Below are 25,357 nucleotides of genomic sequence, written 5' to 3'. Positions count from 1 at the left end.
ACTAAGAAAATTACTATCTGCATAGCTACTGTTGTAAGTAATAAGTACTTTACATGGTAAGTGAGATTTATTGTTTGGTAAGTAGAGTGTTTGGCACCTATAGGTGTTTAAAAATATTGTTCATTATTACCACCGCTATCACTGAATCCAAGAATCTACCCATTGATTAGTACTTAAAAGAGTGAATTAGAAGAACTATGATTTTAATAAAAGGAGTTAGCTTTTGGTAGGTCCTAACTGCAATAAAAAGATGGATACTAAGAATATATTCTGACAGTTGCCTTTCTCAAAGCCTCCTTGACATCTTTGTTCCTCAGACTGTAAATCAGGGGATTCAACATGGGAATTACTACTGTATAGAACACAGATACGATTTTGTTCTGGTGTGTTGTGTAGACAGATTTGGGCAAGACATATATGAAGGTAATGGTTCCGTAGTAGAGAGTTACAGCTGTGAGGTGTGAGGTGCAGGTGGATAAGGCCTTGTGTCGTCCTTCTGTGGAGCGCATCTTCAGGATGGTGGTGAGGATGAAGATGTAAGAGAGAGAGATGATTAATACTGTAGACACAATGACTAATCCAGCAAAGATGGAGGAGATAATTTGTGTGATGGAGACATCAGAACAAGAAAGTTTCACTAGAGGGGCAAAATCACAGAAAAAGTGGTCTACCTTATTTGGGCCACAAAAAGACAGAATTGCTGCCAAGACAGTATATGTCCCACCATTCCCAAACCCACAAAAGTAGGAAGCTCCCACTAAGAGGTTACAGACTCTGGGGGACATCTTGGTGGGATAGAGCAGGGGAGAACAGATGGCCATGTAGCGATCATAGGCCATGACAGCCAGAAGGAAGCACTCAGTTGTACCAAATGAGATCACAGAACAAAGCTGGGCTTCACAGCCAGCGACAGGGAGCGTCATTCCATATCCAAGGAATCCTGTAAGCATTAAAGGTGTGACTGAAGAGGAAAACCCAAGATCTACAAAAGCCAAATGGCTGAGGAAGAGGTACATGGGTGTGTGGAGCTGGGAACAGGTTCTTATTAATGTGATTATGCTGATGTTGCCTACCAAAGTACCAGTATAGATTGCTAGAAATATCACAAATAAGATGGCACAAATCGCAGGGTCCTTTGTTAACCCCAATAGGATGAACTCTGTCACACCAGTGTGGTTCCCAACCTCCGTCTCTGTGAATGACGCCTGTTGAGGGAGATAGGAATATTATTTAGTCCATGCTCATGGAACAGTTTGCTGTTTTCTTTGGTTATTCAGACTCCTTTCTTCTGCTTTCAGCCTGTAAACATGTGTTCTACAGGACTTTTGTTTGTTTCTTCTTTGCAAGAGAACAGACTGATTCACCCTCACTGGATTTTGCTTATAACTTTTTCTCCATCTCTCAACCTTAACATTTAGACACATCTTGCTCAAAGTCCATATATATAGTTTACATTGCTTACTGGAAGTCTCAGTTGAAAATCCAACTAATATCTCAATAATATCTCAAATTAGTGTTCTCCATATCTGGTCATTTTGCTCTTCATTTTCTCTCTCTCTCTCTCTCTCTCTCTCTCTCTCTCTATATATATATATATATATATATATATACACACACACACATATATATATACACACATATATATAATATAAATATGTATATATAAATATATATGTATATTTTTTACCCCTCCAACCTTCCTTCTTGTCCACTTATAGGTCACAATGTAACTGCCAAAGTAAAAAGTATATCATGTCATATTGGGTTTGTTATGTTTTTCACTTCCTTCTCACTATGTCACAATAAACCTAGACTCTTTAGGACCATACACTGTGCTAAGTATATATCTTATATGTATTATATCACATATATGTGATTCTTTCTTTGTCCCTGAGAATATTTTCATCCGACATCTGTGCTTACCAATCTTCCCTATCTGTTTAGAGTCACCTCAGTGTTCTCTACCCTCTCTGGCCTTTGATTTGCTCTGTCTCCTGCTTGGCTATCTCCCACCTCCCACCATCACTATTTTTGTGTTACTTCTCCTCATCTATCAAGATTCATTTGTATCCAAGACTCCTATCACTGTATGGACCGCACCTATTGAAGATATCAGAATTGTCATTGTTTATTCCGGTTATGATTTCTGTTGTTTGCTGTTTCTGTTTCACTCTTCCTAACTTGCTCATATTCTCAATTGCTCTGTGTTTTGTATGTTTGACAGATAGTCATGCTTAGGTATGAAACAGGCTAAAAAAGTAACATGTTGAGAAGTGAATGCATGATTATTTCAATGGTTTCAAATAATCCAGTCCTGGGGCTTCAAATAATCCAGTCCTGGGGCTTCCCATGGAACAAAGGGTTATGTCTCAGCACTATGAAGCTATCAGCAGCCACTGAAGCGGGAGTCTGATCCCAGGCCAGGGAGCTACACACATGGTGCAGCAGTCCTCTCCTGTCTGTCCCACTGCTCCCCTCAGTAGTGTATTTCAGTCAATTTGTCTCTCTGGCCCCTACTTGTCTCTGTGAATCCTCTCACCTCCCCATGACTCTGGCTTACACTGCAGCCCTTGTATAAATAAAATAAAGCTTAAGAAAAAAAAAAAACAGTCCTTGTAGAGATAAGACAATGAAGATAGTAGAGTCAGATGAAGATGGCAAACACCCTGTGATTTTACTTCTCTGTGGTACATAATGAAACAAAAGATTGAATGACCTAAATAAAACAAAAATAAACTTTGAAGCTGTAATATCAAATTAGTGGTTACCAAGAGAAGCAGAAAGGGTGGGAAAATAAGCTACAAGGTGTCATTTTCTTGGTCAAAGATGGAGTGAGACCTTCAGCAGAGAATATAATAGTATATACAGATTTATAATCATCCACCTGGGAAGCTTACATGATGTTATACTGCAATGTTACATCAATAAAAATGTTTGTAAAATTTATATAAGTAATATCTTTTTTCTTAACAAATAACATAACCATGTTTGAGAAAACACTGGAACATTCCAAATAAGCATTTGTCTCATATCAGGCCACTAACAATATGACAAACTATTATCATCTGGGTAATTTATTTCTGGGTGATTTACTTTCCTTAGTATATTTTTTAATATAACTTTTAAAACATTTAGATAACTTTTAACTATCACATTATAATTCCTAAAAACAGAATTTTTGAGATCTGCAAATAAGTCATTCTGTAGCAGACCTTACTTTAAATTAACTCACTTAGGGTCAGAAAAAGGGGGTGGGAATTGTATGTAGAATATAACCAAGATGAAAATGCATACATTGTGCAAAAATGAAAAATGATGTAAAAAATATTTTTAAAAATTTTTTTAAATTAATTCACTTGTTTTGACATTACACTGTTCATAACTTTATACAGTTAAAACTAGTAAATTTGCAAATTGGATAAACATTTGGGGACATAGCAAGAAAAAATGGTATACTTTTAAGATAATGTCATTCCTAGACTTTTTCTTAAGGCAATAATACAAAACAAGTATAGTCTGTGCTCCAAGTAAGATAATCTCCATGATTTGTTATAATGAAAATACCAAGTGCTCCCTGTTTCTCATTGTTTTGTTGAGTTCATACCTTCTCCATGTTTGGCCATAGAGTGGTGTCCAAGGCAGAGTTCCAGTGATTTCAGGCTGTTCTAAGAAAAAAGAATCAATTGCAAATAATAAGGGCAAAGAAATTACCACAGCCAATACAATGATTTCAAGGCAAAAAAGTCTCTGAAAATTGGGAAATGAAGTTGTATTTACCAGAGTGATTAAATAGAAGTATGAAAATACTACTAAAACATCTCATTCAAATATTATAAAATCAAAAACATAAATCAGGCTTATTTTAGTGACCTAAAAATTTCACTTGTAAATTTCTTTTTATCTACTTCAGCTAAGTAATAACTCCTCAAACCCTGCAGGTAAATTCGACAAATTTGCAGATCTTTTTTGGTATGCATTTAATTTTTTTTCCACATGTAATTAACATCTGAGGGAAGATTCACAATATTTTAACTGAGCAATACCTCATTACTTATTTTGAGATTTTAGTTTTGGGCACATGTAAGTAGAATGTGGTCATACTGCATATTTCATTTTGTAATTTAAATTTTCAATTAACATCAATAATTATTCCCAATCTCCTGAGCAATCTTTATAACTGTAATGATAGATAGAATAAAGTTGAAACTCCTTAGCATGCTAATCTATCTCTGACTAATTTTTAATTACATCTGCCTATATTTGCTTCCTTACAGATTTTGTATTTTTAAGACTCATGTTGGGGGAGAAAGGGAGAAAATAGAATCAGGTTTACATGAATCTGAGATTTTCTGCTCAGTGTTACTGGTGCTAATGTTTTGGAAACACAATTTTGTGCAAGCAACGTTATTTCAGGTCTGAATGTTTTAAGAATCTACTTTGATGAATAGCAGCATAAAACATCTTCAAAATATTTAAAAGCCTAAAAATTAAAAATTTCATGACAAGAATAATACACCAGCTGATGATTCCCTTCCCTTCCTCTTGCTGGCCATTAAGGGTTATTTCCAGAGTCTTCCCTTTGGCATCCCATTCATGCTTGACCACTGGGGCAGGGAATCTGATCTCAAATATTCTTTCTCTCAGTGCCTGGGTCTCTTTGGATAACAAATAGGACTATGACTCTCATACAGTAGGATGATGAGTTGGTTCCTTCCTGATTTCCTTCTCATAGTGTCAGTATCGAAGCTAGCTAGTGGCTTTGGCTCCTGCAGAACATGTATAACAACTCTGGGACACTGAGCAGCCTTGGTGGGTGCCCAGAGTGACCATTCTGCAGGGCATCTCTTGTGGAGGCCACAATTTTCACAGGGGTCAAGAGTTAATATTGGTGACAAATATTTTCAATATCTCATGGAATAAAAAGGTAAATTATTAAAATAAAATCCATACATTTGCACTCACCGCTCAGAGTAAGAACAGTTGATGCTGACTTCCAAAGAGAACCTTATAAATAAGATTTTCCCTGTTAGCTTTGTAGGGTGCTGTGTGCTGCATACTTGGCATTATGAACCATTGAAGGCCCCTCTTGGTCAAGGAAGTGTTACATGCTGTGAGAATGTGGGTGGGTGTCTGTGTGTGGTGGGATGGAAAGTAGGACTTTATAGGACATGACGTGTCCCCTAGGCCTGTTGTTTTTGCCCTTTGAGGAAAGGGTTTGGGGCTTGTTGTACAGAAATGACTTCTTGAGCCAGGTAACTCATTAAGACCAGGTTGCCTCCCCAAAGGAGTATGTATATGCTATGGTTACCTTCGTAATCCCTTCCCTCTTGCTTAATGAAATGCAAATCTGGTTTCTCAGAAACATCTGCCATTGAGAATTATTTGTAACTTGGTAGACTAGGATGAAGTCCAAGTAATTTTCAATTAAAATGACCTTTGAGTTAAATTAAAGGAGATCATTATAATTAAGGAAGAAATAGCAAGGAAGGAAAACATTAGATTTAGTGATTGACGAAGTGATTTTACCTAGTCATTGTGTGGTTATAGAAAAAATAAAGGTGATTTTTATAATGGGATTCACTACACTCAGTATTGTTCATTATGTGTTGAACTTTTTTCCCTATCCCTCAAAGGACAATTAGAAAAAACTCTTCTGAAGCATCTAAACACTCACATCCCATTGAGGTAGCACATTAAATATCCTTCTTGTTCATGTCTCTAAGGCTTATCCTTATCCCTTATCCTTAATTTCTATTCAGGATTGACCACTTCTACTTCTTGCACCAATCCTTGTCCCATGCCCCTTCTGAAATCATATTGCTGTCATTTGGACTCACCTTCAACATCAACCAGCAAAATAATTTTCTGCAACATACAGATTCCCAAATTCATCAGTCCTATTGAAAAGTCCTTAAATTATTATAAAGGGAGATAGAGGTTTGCAGCATCAAATAAAAAGAAACAGTTTCCCAAATCCAAAACTGTTCAGATCTGTCAGCAGATCTGAACCTTGCTCAATCCTTCTAGAACAATAAACTAACTTATTGTTCTTTAAGACAGTGGCAGTGAGCATTGCTCTATAGACCTGAGAAGCTGAGAGGAAGCCCATCTTTCATTTAATCACTGATTTATTCAGCCTGTCAAACAACTGAAGTTAGTCCCTGCTCTCTAACACATAAAGCACTTTTTAATCTTGGTAATACCATGTGTATCATTGGGAGAACAGTAAAGCCATGGCTGTATGTAGTAGATAAATATAATTAAACTGTACATTTTAAATGTGCATGTGCTCATTATATTGAAGTTTATTATACTGCAGGTTTTTAAAAACTCAAATCCTGCAGTTTGGACATACAGGTTCATACTTGAAAACAATATACTTCATCGTATATAATGAGTTGGTTACACAATTATGTGATTTGTGCAAGCTCCCAAACTATAAAAAGAAAATATTACCAATTACCAGCTAACACACACAAACTCATTTTGATTTCCATTATATGTCCCTCCTTTATATACATCAAATTTTAAGCATAAAATTATTTCTTACAGCTGATAATTTTTACCTCTTTTATGAAAGTTCAGATTCCTGGGTAACAAATTTTCTTGAGTTGGTTTATCTGAAAATTTTTTTATCTTTTTATAATTGATGGAAAATTTTACAGTTTTAAAAATCTCGATTGAATGTTTTTCCCTTGTACAAGTCCGAATAATTCATTCCATGTTTTCTGAAGAGAAACCAACTCTTAATGATATCACTGCTTCCTGTGCCCAACGCAGCTATTTTTCTCTTGTTTTTAAGGTTTACTTTTCAACATTTTCCTATTATGTTCACAAGTGTGTGTGTGTGTGTGTGTGTGTGTGTGTGTGTGTGTGTGTGTTCTCTGGGACATTTTACACCCTCCTTCCCCCTGCAATTATTTTATTTTATTGTAAATTATTTTTAAAGTTTTATTTTCTATTTCGTTGTTGCTGATATAAAGAAAAATAATTGAATTTTTTGTTGGTGCCTTTAATTCTGAAAATATTCCTGTACTTTCTTATTTTCTACATGAATAGTTTTTTTTTTTTCCTATGGCACTGTAATATAGCCTTATGCCCATCTTACCTTACGCTAGTGACTGGATAGTGCCACCACACCAGGAAAAATAGCAATACTGGTAAGAGGCATCTCTTTCTTCTTAGACACAAAGGAAAATTTTTTGAAATTTCAAACATAAATATGCTCTTCCTACATCAGTCTGTTTTCTTCTCACTAGAGAAGAAAGATTTTTGGCGAAGATTTTTAAAATCTTACATGGATATTGAAAATTATGTCCATTCTGAATTTATTATCATGTTAATCTACAAGTGTTTGGAATTTAGTTTATTGATTTTCTATATTAAATACATATTACATCCAGAATAAACCCAACTTTCTCTTAAAGAAGTGTCATTTTCATATACAATTTCCTTCACTATTTGAAGGAGAGAATCCCTTTCAAATCATTCATAAGTATAAATGGCTTAAAGAAATAATTAACATAAACAAACAAACAAATAAAGTAAATAGATAAAAAATTTAAAGCTATCATTGGTTTGCAGTGTTGTTTCTCATAGAGGTGTAGGATGTCCCCCCAGACACTATTCCCACAACACATCCACACCAGACACCCCTTGGCCTCTATCATAGTCCACTTTGTTCTCTCTTTCCCTGAGCCCCTTTCCATCTGGAAGACTCAGTTCCACAATTGGATGTCCTGCTTTATTTTGTTTCTCTATATTCCACATTTAAGTGGCACCATCCATGGTATGTCTTTCTCCTGACTCACTTTGTTTAGCATAATCCCTTCCAGTCCCATCAAAGTTATTACAAAGGCAAGAGTACATCTTTACTTATACTGAGTAGTATTCCTTTGTTTATTTATACCAAACAATGGAACAATTTATACCAAACAATTTATACCAAAATTCCAAATCCAATCATCTATTTGGGGTGCTTAGGTCGTCCACGGGTGGCTAGTGCTGCTGTAAACACAGGGAGTGCAGATAGACCTTCAAATGAGAGTCCAGGTACATACCAAGGACTGAAGTTGCCAAGTCATATGGTAGCTTCACTTGTAATATTTTGAGAAACCTCCATACTGCTCTCCACAGGGGCTGGACCAGTCTCCATTCCCACCAACAGTGTAAAGTGGTTCCTCTTTCTCTACAGCCTCACAGCACCTGTTGTTTCTGGTCATTTGAGATGGGCCATTCTGATAGGTGTGAGATGGTATCTCATGTTTTGATTTGTATTTCCCTGAAGATAAGTGATGATGAACATTTTTTCATGTGCTTGATGGCCATGCATATCTTCTTTGGAGAAGGGCTTTTTTTTTTTAGCTGTCCTGCCCATTATTAGATTGCCTTTCTTGTTTTCTTTTTGTTGAGTTGTATGAGCTTTTTGTGCATCTTTATTATCAGGTTCTTGTCAGATGTTTGATGTGCAAACATCTTCTGTCATTCAGTAGGTGCCTCATCTGTTAGTTACATCCACTTTCACAGGGCATCTCACCCCTTCCTCCTCTCTATCACTAATGACAGGCAACTGATTTGACCTGGATTTGTCTGTATAAAACACAAATCATACTCCTGCCAGCTTTGAAGACTGCCTTGGAGGGGCTTGGAGTGGTTCTGGTTTTTCCTTAAGACCATACTCTGGAGCTGGACTACATGGGTTTAAACCTTTTCTTCGCCCTTATTTGATCTGTATGACCTAGAACAACTTAACTAATCTTTGGCAATATTTTTAGACTCTTCAGTGGCACTATTTTTTATAAATCCTGACTAAGAACTCTGATTGTTAATGACACATGAATGGCAATGATTAGATAAAAATGTCTTCATACAAATGAAGATATCTACAAATGGATATTAACCATTATGCCAGATGGAATGGTTTGTTTTTAACATGTGTTTAAATATGGATTGAATTCCAGGAAATCATGTGATTGTGGTGCTCAGACCTGCTTTCCTATAACATGGAATGAGTCCACATTTTTCAACTTGATACTTATTTGGGGTTTCACAAGTTGGACTTCTTGGGCTTGGAGTATAAATGCTTGATTACCCAGCTCAGATTCTCTATACCAGTAGGTGCACTGACGTCATTAGATGGTGACATTACACTAGGGACTAAATATCTGAAATCAGAGAACTTGATTCCTCTACATTCAGAATATTTGAGTACATATCACTCAAAACAAAGTATTGAGGTTACTATTAACATCATTAATTATTATTGTTTTATTATTAACCCACAATGCACTAAGGACAGAAGTTGAGATTAATAATTTATTTTTGTAGCAGTTTGTTATTTTATGTGTCATGTCTAAAAAACATTTTTTTGTATTTTTGTTTTTCTCTTTTAATCTTTTAGTGGTTCTAGTTTTATAAACTTTTCGTAGAAATTTGATTCATATAGAGTTGGCATAAAATGTTTTTTCACTGTATATTGGATGTAAGTTTGGGCACCCTTGGGATCCATTACATGCATTTGGTGTCTAGAGTGAAGGAAGTCTTGTGGGACTGAGTCCTTAAATATGTGAAGTCTGAACTACCTCAGTTCATTATTGTCATATATAAATTAAAATGGACATCCAGTTGTATTCAGACAGTTAGAAAATATTGACTTTCCAATCAATTGCTATGGGAAAAAACAAAATGTATTTTTGTCAGAATCATAAATATAGGAATTGTTTTCTTTTACCAATTATGTAGTAATTTCCATATTTTCATTTATTTTTGTTATTTTCAATCTTTGTTTTGTAAATTACAATGAAAGTTTCATAATATCATAGATACATTATATTTTTACTTAAAATATTTTTTTTCCATTTTTTAAAATTTTCCATTTTATCTCCGAGTCCACTTCACTCATTCCTTGGCACTGAGACAAGCACTTTTATGATAAATCTTTCTTTCAAAGGCTCTAAGTAGGTGTTCTATTAAAACATTCAGTTGGGCTTTCTGATACACAATGATGATGTAAATAAGACCTGGTCATTACCCAATTAGAAATTTTAGTACAATATTGATAGTATTTCTAGTTTTTTAATGGATTTTAAATCCAGACTGTGGTAGTGGGCTTATGAGCAAGAGATTAAATGCTGTGCTTAGAACTTAAAGATACCCTTTTCCAATTCTGCCCCAAAATGAAGACACATAGTGATGAATAATGACAAGTGGATAATTTGTCTTTATTATGTGCATAACTATGTATAGACATCCTATCAAATCATGTGAGTATGGTTTCCAGACATGATTTCCTAAAAGACGGAAACAGTTCAGGTTTCCCAGGTTTTATTTTTCCTTGTTTTAGAATCATCACTAGCTAGACCTATGGTGGGTAGCATTTATTCTATACAGTAAAAAGTAAAATATTAGGCTTTAGGCCCTATTCAAATACTCTAGATCAATAACCTGTGGACGTGCATGCACATATCTCTGAATAAACTACAGAATTCCCTAAGACGCTATATTCCTTTCTATCAATCAAGGGATATTTATATTACTATTCCATGGAAATGCTGTGAAAATTAAATGGTTTTGTGTCCAGACTTTAACATTAAACAACTGGTCAAACAGCTTCTTACCTTCAGGATTTTGGCTAACTTCTTAATTTCTCTGTGTTCCAGGTGATTGAGCTATTATATGAAGATAATAATGACTTCATAGAATAATTCTAAGAAATAAAACACTTAATATATGAGATGTGTTTAGAATAGTGCCTTACAATACTATACCTTTCTATGTAATACTAAGAAAATTACTATCTACATAGCTACTTTTCTAAGTAATAAGTACTTTGCATGGTAAGTGAGATTTATTGTTTGGTAAATAGAGTATTTGGCACCTACAGATGTTAAAAATATTGTTAATTATTACAAACACTATCACTGAATCCAAGAATCTACCCATTGGTTTATTAGTGTCTAAAGAGTGAATTAGAAGAACTATGATTTTAATAAAAGGAGTAAGTTTTTAGTAGGTCCTAACTGCAATAAAAAGATGGATGCTAAGAATATATTCTGACAGTTGCCTTTCTCCAGGCCTCCTTGACATCTTTGTTCCTCAGACTGTAAATCAGGGGGTTCAACATGGGGATCATTACTGTATAGAACACGGATATGATTTTGTTCTGGTGTGTTGTGTAAGCAGATTTGGGCAAGACATATATGAAGGTAACGGTTCCAAAGAAGAGAGTGACTGCTGTGAGGTGCGAGGTGCAGGTGGATAAGGCCTTGTGTCGTCCTTCTGTGGAGCGCATCTTCAGGACGGTGGTGAGGATGAAGATGTAAGAGAGAGAGATGACTAATACTGTAGTCACAATGACAAATGCAGCAAGGATGGAGGAGATAATTTGTATGATGGAGACATCAGAACAAGAAAGTTTCACTAGAGGGGCAAAATCACAGAAAAAATGGTCTACCTCATTTGGGCCACAAAAAGACAGAATCACTGCCAAGACAGTATATGCCCCACCATTCCCAAACCCACCAAAGTAGGAAGCTCCCACTAAGAGGTTGCAGACTCTGGGCGACATCTTGGTGGGGTAGAGCAGGGGAGAGCAGATGGCCATGTAGCGATCATAGGCCATGGCAGCCAACAGGTAGCAATCAGTTGTACCAAATGAGATCACAGAACAAAGCTGGGCTTCACAGCCAGCGACAGGGAGCATCATTCCATATCCAAGGAATCCTGTAAGCATTAAAGGTGTGACTGAAGAGGAAAACCCAAGATCTACAAAAGCCAAATGGCTGATGAAGAGATACATGGGTGTATGGAGCTGGGAACAGGTTCTTATTAATGTGATTATGCTGATGTTGCCTACCAACGTAACAGTATAGATTGCTAGAAATATCACAAACAAAATGGCACAAATTGCAGGGTCCTTTGTTAACCCCAATAGGATGAACTCTGTCACGCCAGTGTTGTTCCCAACCTCCATCTCTGTGAATGATGCCTGTTGAGGGAAATGCAAATATTATTTAGTCCATGCTTACAGAACAATTTGTTGTTTTCTTTGGTTATTCAGACTCCTTGCTTCTGCTCCCAGCCTGAAAACATTGCTCTACAGGACTTTTGTTTGTTTCTTCTTTGCAAGAGAACAGACTGATTCACCCTCACTGAGATTTTGCTTATATCTTTTTCTCCATCTCTCAACCTTGACAGTTAGACAGATCTTGCTCAAAGTCCAGATATATAGTTTACATTACTTATTGGAAGTCTCAGTTGAAAATCCAACTAATATCTCAAATTAGTGTTCTCCATATCTGGTCATTTTGCCCTTCATTTTATATATATCTGTATCTATATCTATATTTATATCTGCATCTGTATCTGTATCTATATATATATATCCCTCCAACCTTTCTAGATCACAATGTAACTGCCAAAGTAAAAAGTATATCATGTCATATTGGGTTTGTTATGTTTTTCACTTCCTTCTCACTATGTCACAATAAACCTAGACTCTTTAGGACCATATCCTGTGCTAAGTATATATCTTATATGTATTATATCACATATATGTGATTCTTTGCTTGTCCCTGAGAATATTTTCATCCAACATCTGTACTTACCAATCTTCCCTATCTGTTTAGAGTCACCTCAGTGTTCTCTACCCTCTCTGACCTTTGATTTGCTCTGTCTCCTGCTTGGCTATCTCCCACCTCCCACCATCACTATCTTGTGTTACTTCTCCTCATCTATCAAGATTCATTTGTATCCAAGACTCCTATCACTGTATGGACCTCACCTATTGAAGATATCAGAATTGCCGTTGTTTATTCCGGTTATGATTTCTGTTGTTTGCTGTTTCTGTTTCACTCTTCCTAACTTGTTCATATTCTCAATTGCTCTGTGTTTTGTATGTTTGACAGATAGTCATGCTTAGGTACGAAACAGGCTGAAAAAGCAACATGTTGAGACGTGAATGCATGATTATTTCAATGGTCTCAAATAATCCATTCCTGAGGCTTTCCTTAGAACAATGGGCTATGTCTCAGCACTATGAACCTATCAGCAGCCACTGAAGCAGGGTTTTGATCCCAGGCCAGGGAGCTACACACATGGTACAGCAGACCTCTCCTGTCTCTCCCGCTACTCCCCTCTGTAGTGTATTTCAGTCAATTTGTCTGTTCTGGCCCCTACTCATCTCTTTGAATCCTCACATCTCCCACAACTCCGGCTTACACTGCAGCCCTTGTATAAATAAAATAAAGCTTAAGAAAAAAAAAAACAGTCCTTGTGAGATAAGACAATGAAGATAATAGAGTCAGATGAAGATGTCAAACACCCTGTGATTTTACTTTTCTGTAGTACATAATAACAAACGATTGAATGACCTAACTAAAACAAAAATAAACTTTGAAGCTATAAGATCAAATTAGTGGTTACCAAGAGAAGGAAGAAAGGGTGGGAAATTAAGCTACAAGGTGTCATTTGCTTGGTGAAATATGGAGTTGGACCTTCAGCAGAGAACATAATAGTATACACAAATTTATAATCATCCACATGGGAAGCTTACATGATGTTATACTGCAATGTTACATCATAAAGATGTTTATAAAATTAATCTAAGTAATTTTTTTTCTTAATAACATAACCATGTTTGAGGAAACACTGGAACATTCCAAGTAAGCATTTGTCTCAAGTCAGGCCACTAACAATATCACACAATTAACTATTATCTCTTGGGTGATTTATTTCAGGTGATTTATTTTCCTTTGTATATATTTTAATATAGCTTTTAAAACATTTAGATAACTTTTAATCTAGAACTTTTATGTGTCAATATAAAATTTTGTCACATTATAATTCCTAAAAACAGAATTTTGAGACCTGCATATAAGTGACTCTGTAGCAGACCTTAAGTTAAATTAACTCACACTAATTTTGGACATTTCACTGTTCATAACTTTATACAGTTAAAACTAGTCATTTTGCAAATTGGATAAACATTTGGGGGACAATGCAAGAAACAATGGTATACTTTTAAGATAATGTCATTCCTAGACATTTTTCTTAAGGCAATAATACAAAGCAAGTGTAGTCTGTGCTCCAAGTAAGATAATCTCCATGATATGTTATAACGAAAATACCAAGTGCTCGCTGTTTCTCATTGTTTTGTTGAGTTCATACCTTCTCCATGTTTGGCCATAGAGTGGTGTCCAATGCTGAGTTCCAGTGATTTCAGGCAGTTCTAGAAAACAGAATCAATTACAAAAAGAATAAGGTCAAAGAAATCACCACAGTCAATGCAATGATTTCAAGGCATAAAAAGACTCTGAAAATTAGGAAATGAAGTTGTATTTATCAGAGTGATTAAATAGAAGCATGAAAATATTACTAAAATATCTCATTCAAATATTATAAAATCAAAAGCATAAATCAGACTTATTTTAGTGACCTAAAAATTTCACTTGTAAACATCATTTCTTTCTATCTACTTCAGCTAAGTAACAACCCCTCAACCCCTGCAGGTAAATTCTACAAATTTGCAGATCTTTTTTGGTATGCATTTAATTTTTTTCCACATGTAATTAACATCTGAGGGAAGGTTCACAATGTTTTAACTGAGCAATACCTCATTATTGATTTGGAGATTTTAGTTTTGGGCACATGTAAGTAGAATGCAGTCATACTGCATATTTCATTTTGTAATTTAAATTTTCAATTAACATCAATAATTATTCCCAATCTCTTGAGAAATCTTTATAACTGTAATGAAGGATAGAATATGGTTGAAACTCTTAGCATGCTAATCTATCTCTGATTAATTTTTAATTACGTCTGCCTATATTTGCTTCCTTACAGATTTTGTATTTTTAAGACTCATTTTGGGGGAGAAAGGGAGAAGATAGAATCAGGTTTACATGATTCTGAGATTTTCTGCTCAGTGTTACTGATGCTCGTGTTTTGGAAACAATTTTGTGCAAGCAACGTTATTTCAGGTCTGAATGTTTTAAGAATCTACTTTGATGAATAGCAGCATAAAACATCTTCAAAATATTTAAAAGCCTAAAAATTAAAAATTTCATGGGAAGAATAATATGCCAACTGATGATTCCCTTCCCTTCCTCTTGTTGGCCATTAAGGGTTATTTCCAGAGTTCTTCCCTTTGGCATCCCATTCATGCTTGATACTGGGGCAGGGAATCTGATCTCAAATATTCTTTCTTTCAGTGCCTGGGTCTCTTTGGATAATAAATAGGACTATGACTCTCATACAGTAGGATGATGAGGTGGCTCCTTCCTGATTTCCTTCTCATAGTGTCAGTATCGAAGCTTGCCAGTGGCTTTGGCTCCTGCAGACCATCCACACCTCCCTTGGAACCCTGAGCAGCCTGGTTTGGGTGCCCAGGTGACCGTTCTGCAGGGCATCTCTTGTGGAGGCCTCAGTTTTCACAGGGTTCAAGAGTTGATATTGGTGACAGGGTATTTTCAATTTCTCATGAAATAAAAAGGTAAATTATTTAAACAAAATCCATAAATTTTGCACTCACCGCTCAGAGTTAGATTAGTCAATGCTGAATTCCAAAGAGAACCTTATAAATCAGATCTTCCCTGTTAGTTTTGTAGGTTGCTGTGCCCTGCGTACTTGGCATTATGAACCTTTGACGGCCCCTCTTGGTCAAGGAACAGTTACATGCTGTGAGGATGCAAGTGGGTGTCTGTGTGTGGTGGGATGGAGAATAGGACTTTATAGGACATGACAAGTCCCCTAGGCCTGTTGTTTTTGCCCTTTTGAGAAAAGGGCTTTTAGGCTTATAGTGCAGAAATGACTTCTTGAGCCAGGTAACTCATTAAGACCAAGTTGCCTCCCCAGAGGAGCATCTATATACTATGGTTACCCTTGTAATCCCTTCCCTCTTGCTTAATGAAATGCAGTTCTTGGTTTCTCAGAAACATCTACCATTGAGAATAATTTGTAACTGGATAGACTAGGAGGAAGTCAAAGTAGTATTCAATTCAAATGACCTTTGAGTTAAATTAAAGGAGAACATTATCATGAAGAAGTAAATACTAATCAAGTAAATTATTTGATTTAGTGATTGATAAAGTGATTTGACCTAGTGGCTATATAGCTATAGAAAAAAATTAAAGGTGATTTTTATAACGGAGTTCAGTATACACAGTATTGTTCCTCATATATGTGTCTTGAAATTTTTTCCCCATCCCTCAGCAGAACAATTAAAAGAAACTCTTCTGAAGCATCTAAACATGCAGATTCCTTTGAGGCAGCACATTAAATATCTTTCCTTTTCATGAATCTAAAGCTGACCATTGGGATCTCTCATTCTTTGAGTTCTTTCGACAAATCTGATAAGAAGCTGCTTTCCAAGTGATTTATTATATGCAACCATCATTTTCCAACTTCGAGGTCTATTCAAGGGTGAATGCTTCTTCTTGCATTGTTCATTGTCCTATGCCCCTTTTGAAAATCCGTACTCCCATGTGGAATATGTCCTTTACCCTGAAACCTTCAAAATATTTTTTCTGCAATATACAGCTTCCCAAATTCATCAGTCCTATTTAAAATTACTTAAATTATTACAAAGGAGCATAGTGGCTTGGAACATCAGATTAAAGAAAGTTGCCCAAATCCAGAGCTGTTTTTTCAGCAAATTGAAACCTTGTTCAATCCTTCTACAAATTTAAACTAATATATTGTTCTTTTGGGAAATGGCAGTGACCAGTGTGCCCTAAGATCTGAGAAGCTGAAAGGAAGTCCATCTTTCATTTAATTACTGATTTATTCAACCTGCCAACTGAATTTAATCTCTGCTCTCCAGCACATAAAGCACCCTTCAATCATGGGTAGCACTATATGTTGTCATTGGGACTATAGTAATAGTCCCTAGAATTATTTCCTACAGCCTATAATTTAATGTCATCTTTTATGGAAGCTTAGCTTCCCTGGTAACAAATTTTCTCAGTTGGTTTATCCCAAAATTTCTTCATTTCTCATAATCAATAGACGATTTTACAGTTTTAACAGTCTTCATTGAATGTTTATTTTCCCTTTTACAACTTTGAATAATTCATTCCATTAGATTCTGGCCACCATGTGTTCTTCTTCTTTTTTTTAAATTCCAAAAGAAACACTTGTTTATTGAAGATAATTTGGAAAAAGTGCACAAGTATATAAAAAGAAATTAAATCCACCCATTACATTATCCTTTCATCCCAAATAACCATGTCAAACATATTCACGTGTTTCTTCCCAAGACAATATATGTACAAAGTACTGATATATTTTCACAACATTGTATATAATTTTTAGCAAGAGTAGAATAATCTACTCTTGTATGTTGGTAATTTATTTATTTTATTTGTATATATTTTACATCATTCTTCATTTTTGTACAATGTATGCTTTCTCCTCTCAGGTGTAGTTCCCATAAAATTTCCATCACTAATTCACCCATGCACCATCACCATAGTCCCTTGTGCTCTTCCTTCCTCTGTTTTGATCCCTCTTCCTCCCCCTCCCCTGTGGAGTATCTCTGATTTATAGTTACCTGTTAATTTTGAGTTTTATTTACTATAATTATTTCTTTTTTCTGATACCTCTTTTGGTTTCCCTATATTCCTCTGTAAGTGAAACCAGCTCATATTTTTTCTTTTTCCTTCTGACTTATTTCACTAAGCATAATTCTTTCCAGTTCCATCCATGTTGCTGAGAAAGGCATGAGTTTATCTTTTTTGACTGCTGAGTAATATTCCATTGTGTATATATACCACACCTTCTCAATCCAGTCATCTATCTTTGGATATTTGGGTTGTTTTCATATCTTAACTGTTTTAAATAGTGCTGCAATAAACATAGGGTTTCAGGTATAGTTTTGAGTTAATGTTTTTGTGTTTGAGAATGGCACATATTAAAAAAGTTGGCATCAATAAATGTTGGTGAGGATGTGGAGAAAAAGGAACTCTCCTATACTGCTGGTGGGACTGTAAACTGGTCCAACCACTACTGAAGCTGTGTGGAAGTTTCTCAAACTAATAAAAATGGAGTTACCATATGGCCCAGCAAGTCCACTCCTAGGAATCTGGCCCCATGATTTCCAAATAGAAACCAGTCATTAATCATGTCACTGCTCCCTGTGTACAATGCAATTATTTTTCTCTTGTTCTTAGGATTTACTTTTCAACATTTTGCTATTATGGTTACAACTCTGTGTGTGTGTGTGTGTGTGTGTGTGTATGTGTGTTCACCTTGCTTGCATTAACTGCATTTTGGTTTTTGTAACTTAATTTTTAAAATTTTCTTCCAGGCTTGTGACGTTTCACTAACTCTTTAAATATCTCTGTAATCTTTCATTCTCTTTTCTTCTCTGGGACATTCCATGCCCACTCCCCTATGCATAAACACTATGTCCTATTATTAATTTTTTAAAGTTTCATTTTCTATTTGCTTGTTGCTAATATAAAGAAAAATAATTCAATTTTATATTGGTTTTGTGTTCATCAACTTGCTAGAGATGTCTTTAATTCTGAAAATTGTCAATAACCAAAGCGCATGCGCAAGCCACATGAAGTGCATGCGCAGACCAAAGCGCATGCGCAAGTCACGTAAAGCACATGCGCAGACCAAAGCGCATGCGCAAGTCAAGAAAAGCGCATGCTCAGACTTTCATATATATATCCCTGCCCCCTCGGTAATAAAGCGTGAGTTCCTGCAGCCATCCATGTGAGTAGAAGCGTTTTTCATCCCCAGCCCCTCCGCCATGTTCCTGAACGCCGTTGGCCTGCGGGACGGCCGACAAGTGGCGCCCAATGGGGGGGGCACGAGTACGAGGGATCCTCTGAGGGACCGATCTATCAGTAAGGTAAGGATTAGGTAAGTGATCGGCATCATGGGCAATACCATGTCCAAGGGCCAACTTGTTAGAGCCCTACAACTTCTGCTTAAACATTATGGAACTCCCATTAAGGTTCAGACCTTTCATAATCTAGTCTCAGTCCTCGCAAATACCAGCAAATGGTTCTTTCAGCAGGACACTGTCTCAGTATGAAACTGGGAAAAGGTCAAAGTAGACTTCCTTCTTCACAGGGACCTTTATGGACCCCAAACTGTTCCCCCCGTATTCTTTCTGTGTGGCAACTAGTCTATGATACCCTTAGTGATGGGGGAGCAGCTGCTTGTGAACTAGTGGCTGAGGCATTGAGCTCTGCGGCTCAATCCGAAAGCGAAACTATGCCCGCCACATGCTCGGCCACGGCAAGCTCAGCCACGGAAACCCCCCCTTCTCAATTCTCAAATCCAGGGGGAAATTCCTCTTCAGACGAGGGGTATGTGGAGGACAATCAGACTATCCACCTCCCTATGATAGACCACCCCCATCAACCAAAAATCGGCGGTATCCCTCCCTTCCCACTCTACTTCCGGGAGCTTGTGCAGTCCCTCACTTCTGCTCTTTCAAAATCCACCTCCTCAAGCCTTTCTCAAACATCCCGCGAGGAAAACACCTAGGAGTTTCTCTTTACATATTATTTCTGTAGTTAATATTCCTCTATTTATATTATCATAGCTGTAAAAGGTTATCTACATACTTAAATTAATATAATAAATTTCACCATAATCTAAAAAAGTCTGTTCACTTGTATTTGATAAAGTATCTTAAAAAATAGGCAAAAAGTGTTTTCACCTAGCCGCCATATAGATTAGTTCTCTGCATGCCTCTGCTACTTATTTCATCCCAGTGTGCTCATTTTTTTTCTTCTTTTCTAAATGTAAGTTAAAAAATAAACTAGCAGAGCCACAAAATTTTAACATGATAAAAAAATATTTAGAGGGTGATAGTCCCCAGTGATACTTTAAGTAAAATTCAACCAAACCTTACACCTTAAACAATGCTATTCCAGAGAACTTCCGTATTAACCACCGTGTTCACATAGTACTGATTACTGTCCACTCTAATCCTGTAGTGTATAATCAACGTTTTAATGTGTTCCATGCATTCGTTTAGTTTGAACCCTCTCAACAACCCATAAGGTAGGTAATAATCCCATTTTATGTATGAGTCAGACTGAGATAAGCTACACAAAAACACCACTGTTAAGTAGCAGAGCCAAAATTTAACCTCAAAATCCCAACCACAATACAAACTTTTATTTAAATAAGGAAAAAAGACTACTGTACAATATTACTCTTCAGGTACAGCCTGTAGAGCCATGGCCTTGAATTACTTAACTCTACAGAAGTGCTTCAGAAATTCTTAGGTTTAAAGATAATACCATCTGAATACCTTTGCTTGAACCGAACAACGAAATCTGGGTCTAGTAAATGGATCCCTCTTGATTCTAGAAAGGGGGGTATTCTCCCATCATTCTTGTCTACCAATTCCACCACTGGACTCCTTTCTATAGTGTCTTTCAATCTAACATTCAACAATCAATCCTCCCTCAATTGTAGCTGTCACCTTTCCTCTTGTTGGTCTAAAACCCTCAGCAATTCCTTCGTTGTCATGCGTTTCCCTAAGGTCGTTATTATGCCTGTCAATGTGTCTGAGTCTACTTCTCAGGTAATCATCCGAAATCGACAAGCAGGTCTGGCATTGGTTGTTGGCGCCTTGATCTCCGTCTTCTCGACGCTGACAGCTGGGTCCACGGTGGTCAGCGGCCTAGCTCTATCCAACTCCGTACTCAATGCAGATACCATCAACCTTCTCTCAGAAAGAGTCTCCAGCACCTTTCTCACACAAAATTCCATCAATAACCATCTCTCAGTAGGACTACTCCAGTTGAATCAACAAGTTTCCTTAATACAGGAAGAAATCAATTTACTGACTTTAACTGCTCATATCCCCTGTATGCCTACCTACGCCTTCACCTGCATTACCCCTGCTGTTGTATCCAACTACTCCTCCCAAGTTCATTCCCTTAATGACTACCTGCACGGCCCATGGAACCAACCTTTCTTAAATTTACTGTCCAATTGGCTAATCAAATCCTCACTATTAATCCCAATCAAGCCCTCTCCTGGCTCTCCAAAGCTTGGGGATTGGTCAAATCCTTAGGTGGAGTGGTCTCTCTCCTCAGTCTAATTTTCCTCTGTCTAGGGGTCATTTTTGTCATCTTGTGGCATCAATGGAACAGACGCAAAAACTTACGAGTAGCGCTTAAACATGTGTGCTATTCCCCATTACAGCCTTCTCAGGACCCAATGTCTGGATAAACATTGTGCTAGACCACTTGTAGGCCAATGACGGGTAAGATGGTGGTGTGCCCCATAGCAACCTAAGACAGCACCGTCACCTTATCCGGAATCCAGGTGGCGGACAGCCATGACGGGTAAGCATGGGTGCATACCTGCCACAACCTAAGACAGGCCCTTGTGTGTCCGCTGTCAATAACAGACGCAAAACTTAACTTTGGCAATACCGCCTTGGCCATGCTGCTTTCTGGCTGACAGAGGGACCTGAGGTAGTGTTCGCTTCCGCCAACCGAAAGAACTACAAATCTAATGCAATCTTAACAGAAAGGTGCAAGGTCCATGGAAAGCGCATGCGCAGAAAGTAAAACCGGGGGAGCTGTCAATAACCAAAGCGCATGCGCAAGCCACATGAAGTGCATGCGCAGACCAAAGCGCATGCGCAAGTCAAGAAAAGCGCATGCTCAGACTTTCATATATATATCCCTGCCCCCTCGGTAATAAAGCGTGAGTTCCTGCAGCCATCCATGTGAGTAGAAGCGTTTTTCATCCCCAGCCCCTCCTCCATGTTCCTGAACCCTGTCAGCCTGCGGGACGGACCGACAGAAAATATATCTGTACTTCCTTATTTTCTACATAAATAGTATCTATGGCACTTTATTAACGTCTTTCCATCTTACCTTAATGTAGTGACTTAATAGTGCCATCATACCAAGGAAAATAGAAATACTGCTAAGAGGCATCTCTTTCTTCTCAGACATGAAGGGAAACTTTTTGATGTTTCAAACAGAAATAGGTTTTCTCTCAATCAAGTGTGTTTTCTTCTCTCTACTTTTGCTAAGATTTTTATTATCTTAAATGGATGTTGAGATTAAGGTATTTTCTGAACTTATTTATTATCATGTAAATCTACTAGTTTTAGAACTTAGTTTATTGATTTTTCTATGTTAAATACATATTTCATTCCCAGTATGAACCCAAATTTCTTTTATTCTTTTCATAGACAATTTCCAGGACTCTTTGAAGGAGGTAATTCCATTCAAACTTTTCATAAGCAAAATGGCTTAAAGTGAAGAGGCAATTGCCATAAATAGATAAATAGATGAACATTCTTAGAGATATCATTGATTCACAGTGTTGTTTCTCATGTAGAGTTATAAGATGGTCCCCTTCAGGCACTGTTGCCACACCATATCCACCACTAAAAACCCATAGGACTCCATCATGGAGCATCCAATGTGTTTCTTCCCCACTTGGTTCTCTCCTTTTCCCTTCCCCCTACCCCTCTGGAAGATTCAGTTCTACAATTAGATGTCTGGGGTTTGTTATTTCTTTCATTTAATCTGACCCTTTCTTTTGTTCCTCTATATTTCACATGAAGTGGCAGCATCCAATATATGTCTTTCTCCTTCTGAATGATTTTGCTTGGCATAATTCCTTCCAGGTCCATCATTGTGGTGAAAGCAAGAGAACACACTTTCTATAGCTTAGTAGTATTCCATTGTGTGTTTATACCACATTTCCTAATCCACTCATCTGTTTTTGGGTGCTTAGGCTGTTCATAGCTTGGCTATTGTAAATAGTGCTGTGATGAACATAGGGAGTGCAGATAGACCTTCAAATTAGAGTCCAGGTAGATACCAAGGATTAAAATTGCCAAGTCATGTGGTAGCTTCATTTGTAATATTTTGAGATACTGCCATACCATTTTCTACAAGACTGGACCACTCTACATTTCCACGAACAGTGCAAGATGGCTTTTTTCTCTGCACCCTAGTGTGTATTTTTAGAGTTTTTAATGAGTCCTAATTTTTTATAAATCTACTATGAAACTGTGATTGTTAATGACACACTAACGGCAATCATTAGATAAAACTAACTTCCTACAAATGAAGATTATGACAAATGAATATTAACCCATTATGCCAAAAGGAATGGCTTGTTTTTCAACATGTATTTGAATATGGATTGAATTCCAGGAAATCATGTGACTATCGTATTCAGACATTTCCTATAACAGATTTACTATCTGTTATATAACAGAATACTATCATATTCAGATTTCCTATAACATGGAAATCAGTCCAGATTTTTCAACTTGATCCTTATTTGGGATTTTCACATGTTGAACTTCTTGGGCTTAGAGTTTATTCAAAATATTGGTACAAATGCTTGATTACCCAACTTAAATTCTCTAAATTAGTAGCAGTACTGAAGTCATTAGACTGTGACATTGCAGTATAGACTAAATATCTGAAATCAAAGGACTTCATTCCTCTATAATTGGAATATTTGAGTACATATCACTCCAGACAAACTATTGGATCTCCCCCATATTCAGTTTTCTTATCTGTAAGTTAGATAGTTTTATAATAGCACTATCATGCTATTGTTGTAAAAATGAAATAAGACAACATACTAATTTTGGAACCAGAATGACTGGATTCAAACACTGACCCACACCTTTCTAGCTGTAGGATTTGGGTAACATCTTATCTTTGTGCACACATGATTCATTTATGAACATATAATAACTAGTTCATTTTTTTGAGGAATATGTAAGTTAATATATATAATATGCTTACAGTAAAGCTTGGTATGTAGTAAGTTCAAATTAGTATTTGGTAACTAAATAAAAAATGTGTTTGGCACAGATAGATTTTCAAAAATAGTTATAAACATTACTATCATTATCACTGATTTCAAGATGTCTACCAATTGGTTTACAATGTCTAAAAGTGAGAGGTATAAGAACTATGATTTTAATATAAGCAGTCAGTTAAGCAACATTTGGTAGTTGTAAGTGTGAGAATAATAACAGATTATCTGCAATGCTAAGAATGGATCTTAATGATATATTCTGACAGTTGCCTTTCTCAGAGCCTCCTTGACATCTTTGTTTCTCAGACTGTAAATCAGGGGATTCAACATGGGGATCACTACTGTGTAGAACACAGATATGATTTTGTTCTGGTCAGTTGAGTAGCTAGATTTGGGCAAGACATATATAAAGCTAATGGTTCCATAGTAGAGAGTGACGGCTGTGAGGTGGGAGGTGCAGGTGGAGAAGGCCTTGTGTCGTCCTTCTGTGGAGCGCATCTTCAGGATGGTGATGAGGATGAAGATGTAAGAGAGGGAGATGACAAACATGGTAAAAACAATGATGGATCCAGAAGAGATGGAAGGGATAATTTGAATAATGGAGACATTGGAACAAGAAAGTTTCAATAAAGGGGCAAAATCACAGAAAAAGTGGTTTATCTCATTTGGACCACAGAAATACAGCTTCAATAAGCAACTACCAAACGTCCAAGAATTCACACACCCACCAACATAGGAAAATCCTACTAAGAGGATACAGACTCTGGGGGACATGTGGGTAGAATAGAGCAGTGGAGAGCAGATAGCAACATAGCGATCATAGGCCATGGCAGCCAGCAGAAAGCACTCGGTTGTACCAAACAAGACCCCAAAACAGAATTGGGCTTCACAGCCAGCAGCAGGGAGGACTATTCTATGTCTAAGAAATCCTATAAGCATTATGGGTGTGATAGATGCAGAAAACCCAAGGTCTACAAAAGCTAAGTGGCTAAGGAAGAGATACATGGGTGTGTGGAGTTGGGAACAGGTTCTTATCAATGTGATTATGCTGATGTTGCCTACCAAAGTAACAGCATAAATTGCTAGAAATATCACAAAGAGGATAACACAAAGCATAGGATCCTTTGTTAACCCCAAGAGGATGAACTCTGTCACACCGCTATGGTTTCCAACCTCCATCTCCTCTGTGAATTATTCCTGTTGAAAAAAATATGAATCTTCACTTGTTTTATGCTTTTCCCCACACATTCCTAGTTGTCTTTTGTTACTCCTCAGATTCATTTACAGTAATTCCTTTTTCTACCCAACCTGTCAAATATGTGCTGTATATGATTTTTGTTTCTTCTTTGTACAAAAGGGAAAATCAACCTGCTGCATGGAATTGAAGTTACATTCCTTTATTTTTTGAAAAAATTCTTTTAAATATTCTTCAACCTTGACTGCTTAGTGTATCTTTCTTGGAAGGTCCAGATCTATTGTTTAGCTACCTGTTGGCACTCTCCATTGGAAACAAATACCTCAACAAACAATACCTCAATATCCAGAAATAACTCCATACCCCAAAACACTTCAA

At 36.8% G+C, this 25,357-nt stretch overlaps 3 protein-coding genes across 3 annotated transcripts; all 3 read right to left on the bottom strand.

The window, feature by feature from the left end:
* Positions 1-257: 257 nt before the first annotated feature.
* LOC119254560 (olfactory receptor 491-like) lies at positions 258-1,031 on the bottom strand. The gene has a single exon (XM_037521672.2). It carries the CDS (start codon positions 1,014-1,016, stop codon positions 258-260), a length of 759 nt encoding a protein of 252 aa, XP_037377569.1. The 5' UTR covers positions 1,017-1,031.
* Positions 1,032-11,038: 10,007 nt separating this feature from the next.
* On the bottom strand, positions 11,039-11,971 carry LOC119254559 (olfactory receptor 491-like). Its single transcript, XM_037521671.1, has one exon. It carries the CDS (start codon positions 11,969-11,971, stop codon positions 11,039-11,041), a length of 933 nt encoding a protein of 310 aa, XP_037377568.1.
* A 12,059-nt stretch (positions 11,972-24,030) lies between these two features.
* LOC119254928 (olfactory receptor 491-like) lies at positions 24,031-24,985 on the bottom strand. The gene has a single exon (XM_037521964.2). It carries the CDS (start codon positions 24,961-24,963, stop codon positions 24,031-24,033), a length of 933 nt encoding a protein of 310 aa, XP_037377861.1. The 5' UTR covers positions 24,964-24,985.
* Positions 24,986-25,357: the final 372 nt, after the last annotated feature.

This window comes from Talpa occidentalis, unplaced genomic scaffold (genome assembly GCF_014898055.3).
Source record: "Talpa occidentalis isolate TD23 unplaced genomic scaffold, MPIMG_talOcc4v2.1 talOcc4.3, whole genome shotgun sequence".
NCBI classification, from domain to species: domain Eukaryota; kingdom Metazoa; phylum Chordata; class Mammalia; order Eulipotyphla; family Talpidae; genus Talpa; species Talpa occidentalis.
The sequence above is the reverse complement of the archived record's forward strand: the minus strand, read 5'-3'. Positions and strand labels throughout refer to the sequence as shown.

Excerpts from the sequence above, each read along its gene's own strand:
- LOC119254560 (XM_037521672.2), bottom strand. The coding sequence starts at position 1,016 with ATGTACCTCTTCCTCAGCCATTTGGCTTTTGTAGATCTTGGGTTTTCC.
- LOC119254559 (XM_037521671.1), bottom strand. The coding sequence starts at position 11,971 with ATGGAGGTTGGGAACAACACTGGCGTGACAGAGTTCATCCTATTGGGG.
- LOC119254928 (XM_037521964.2), bottom strand. The coding sequence starts at position 24,963 with ATGGAGGTTGGAAACCATAGCGGTGTGACAGAGTTCATCCTCTTGGGG.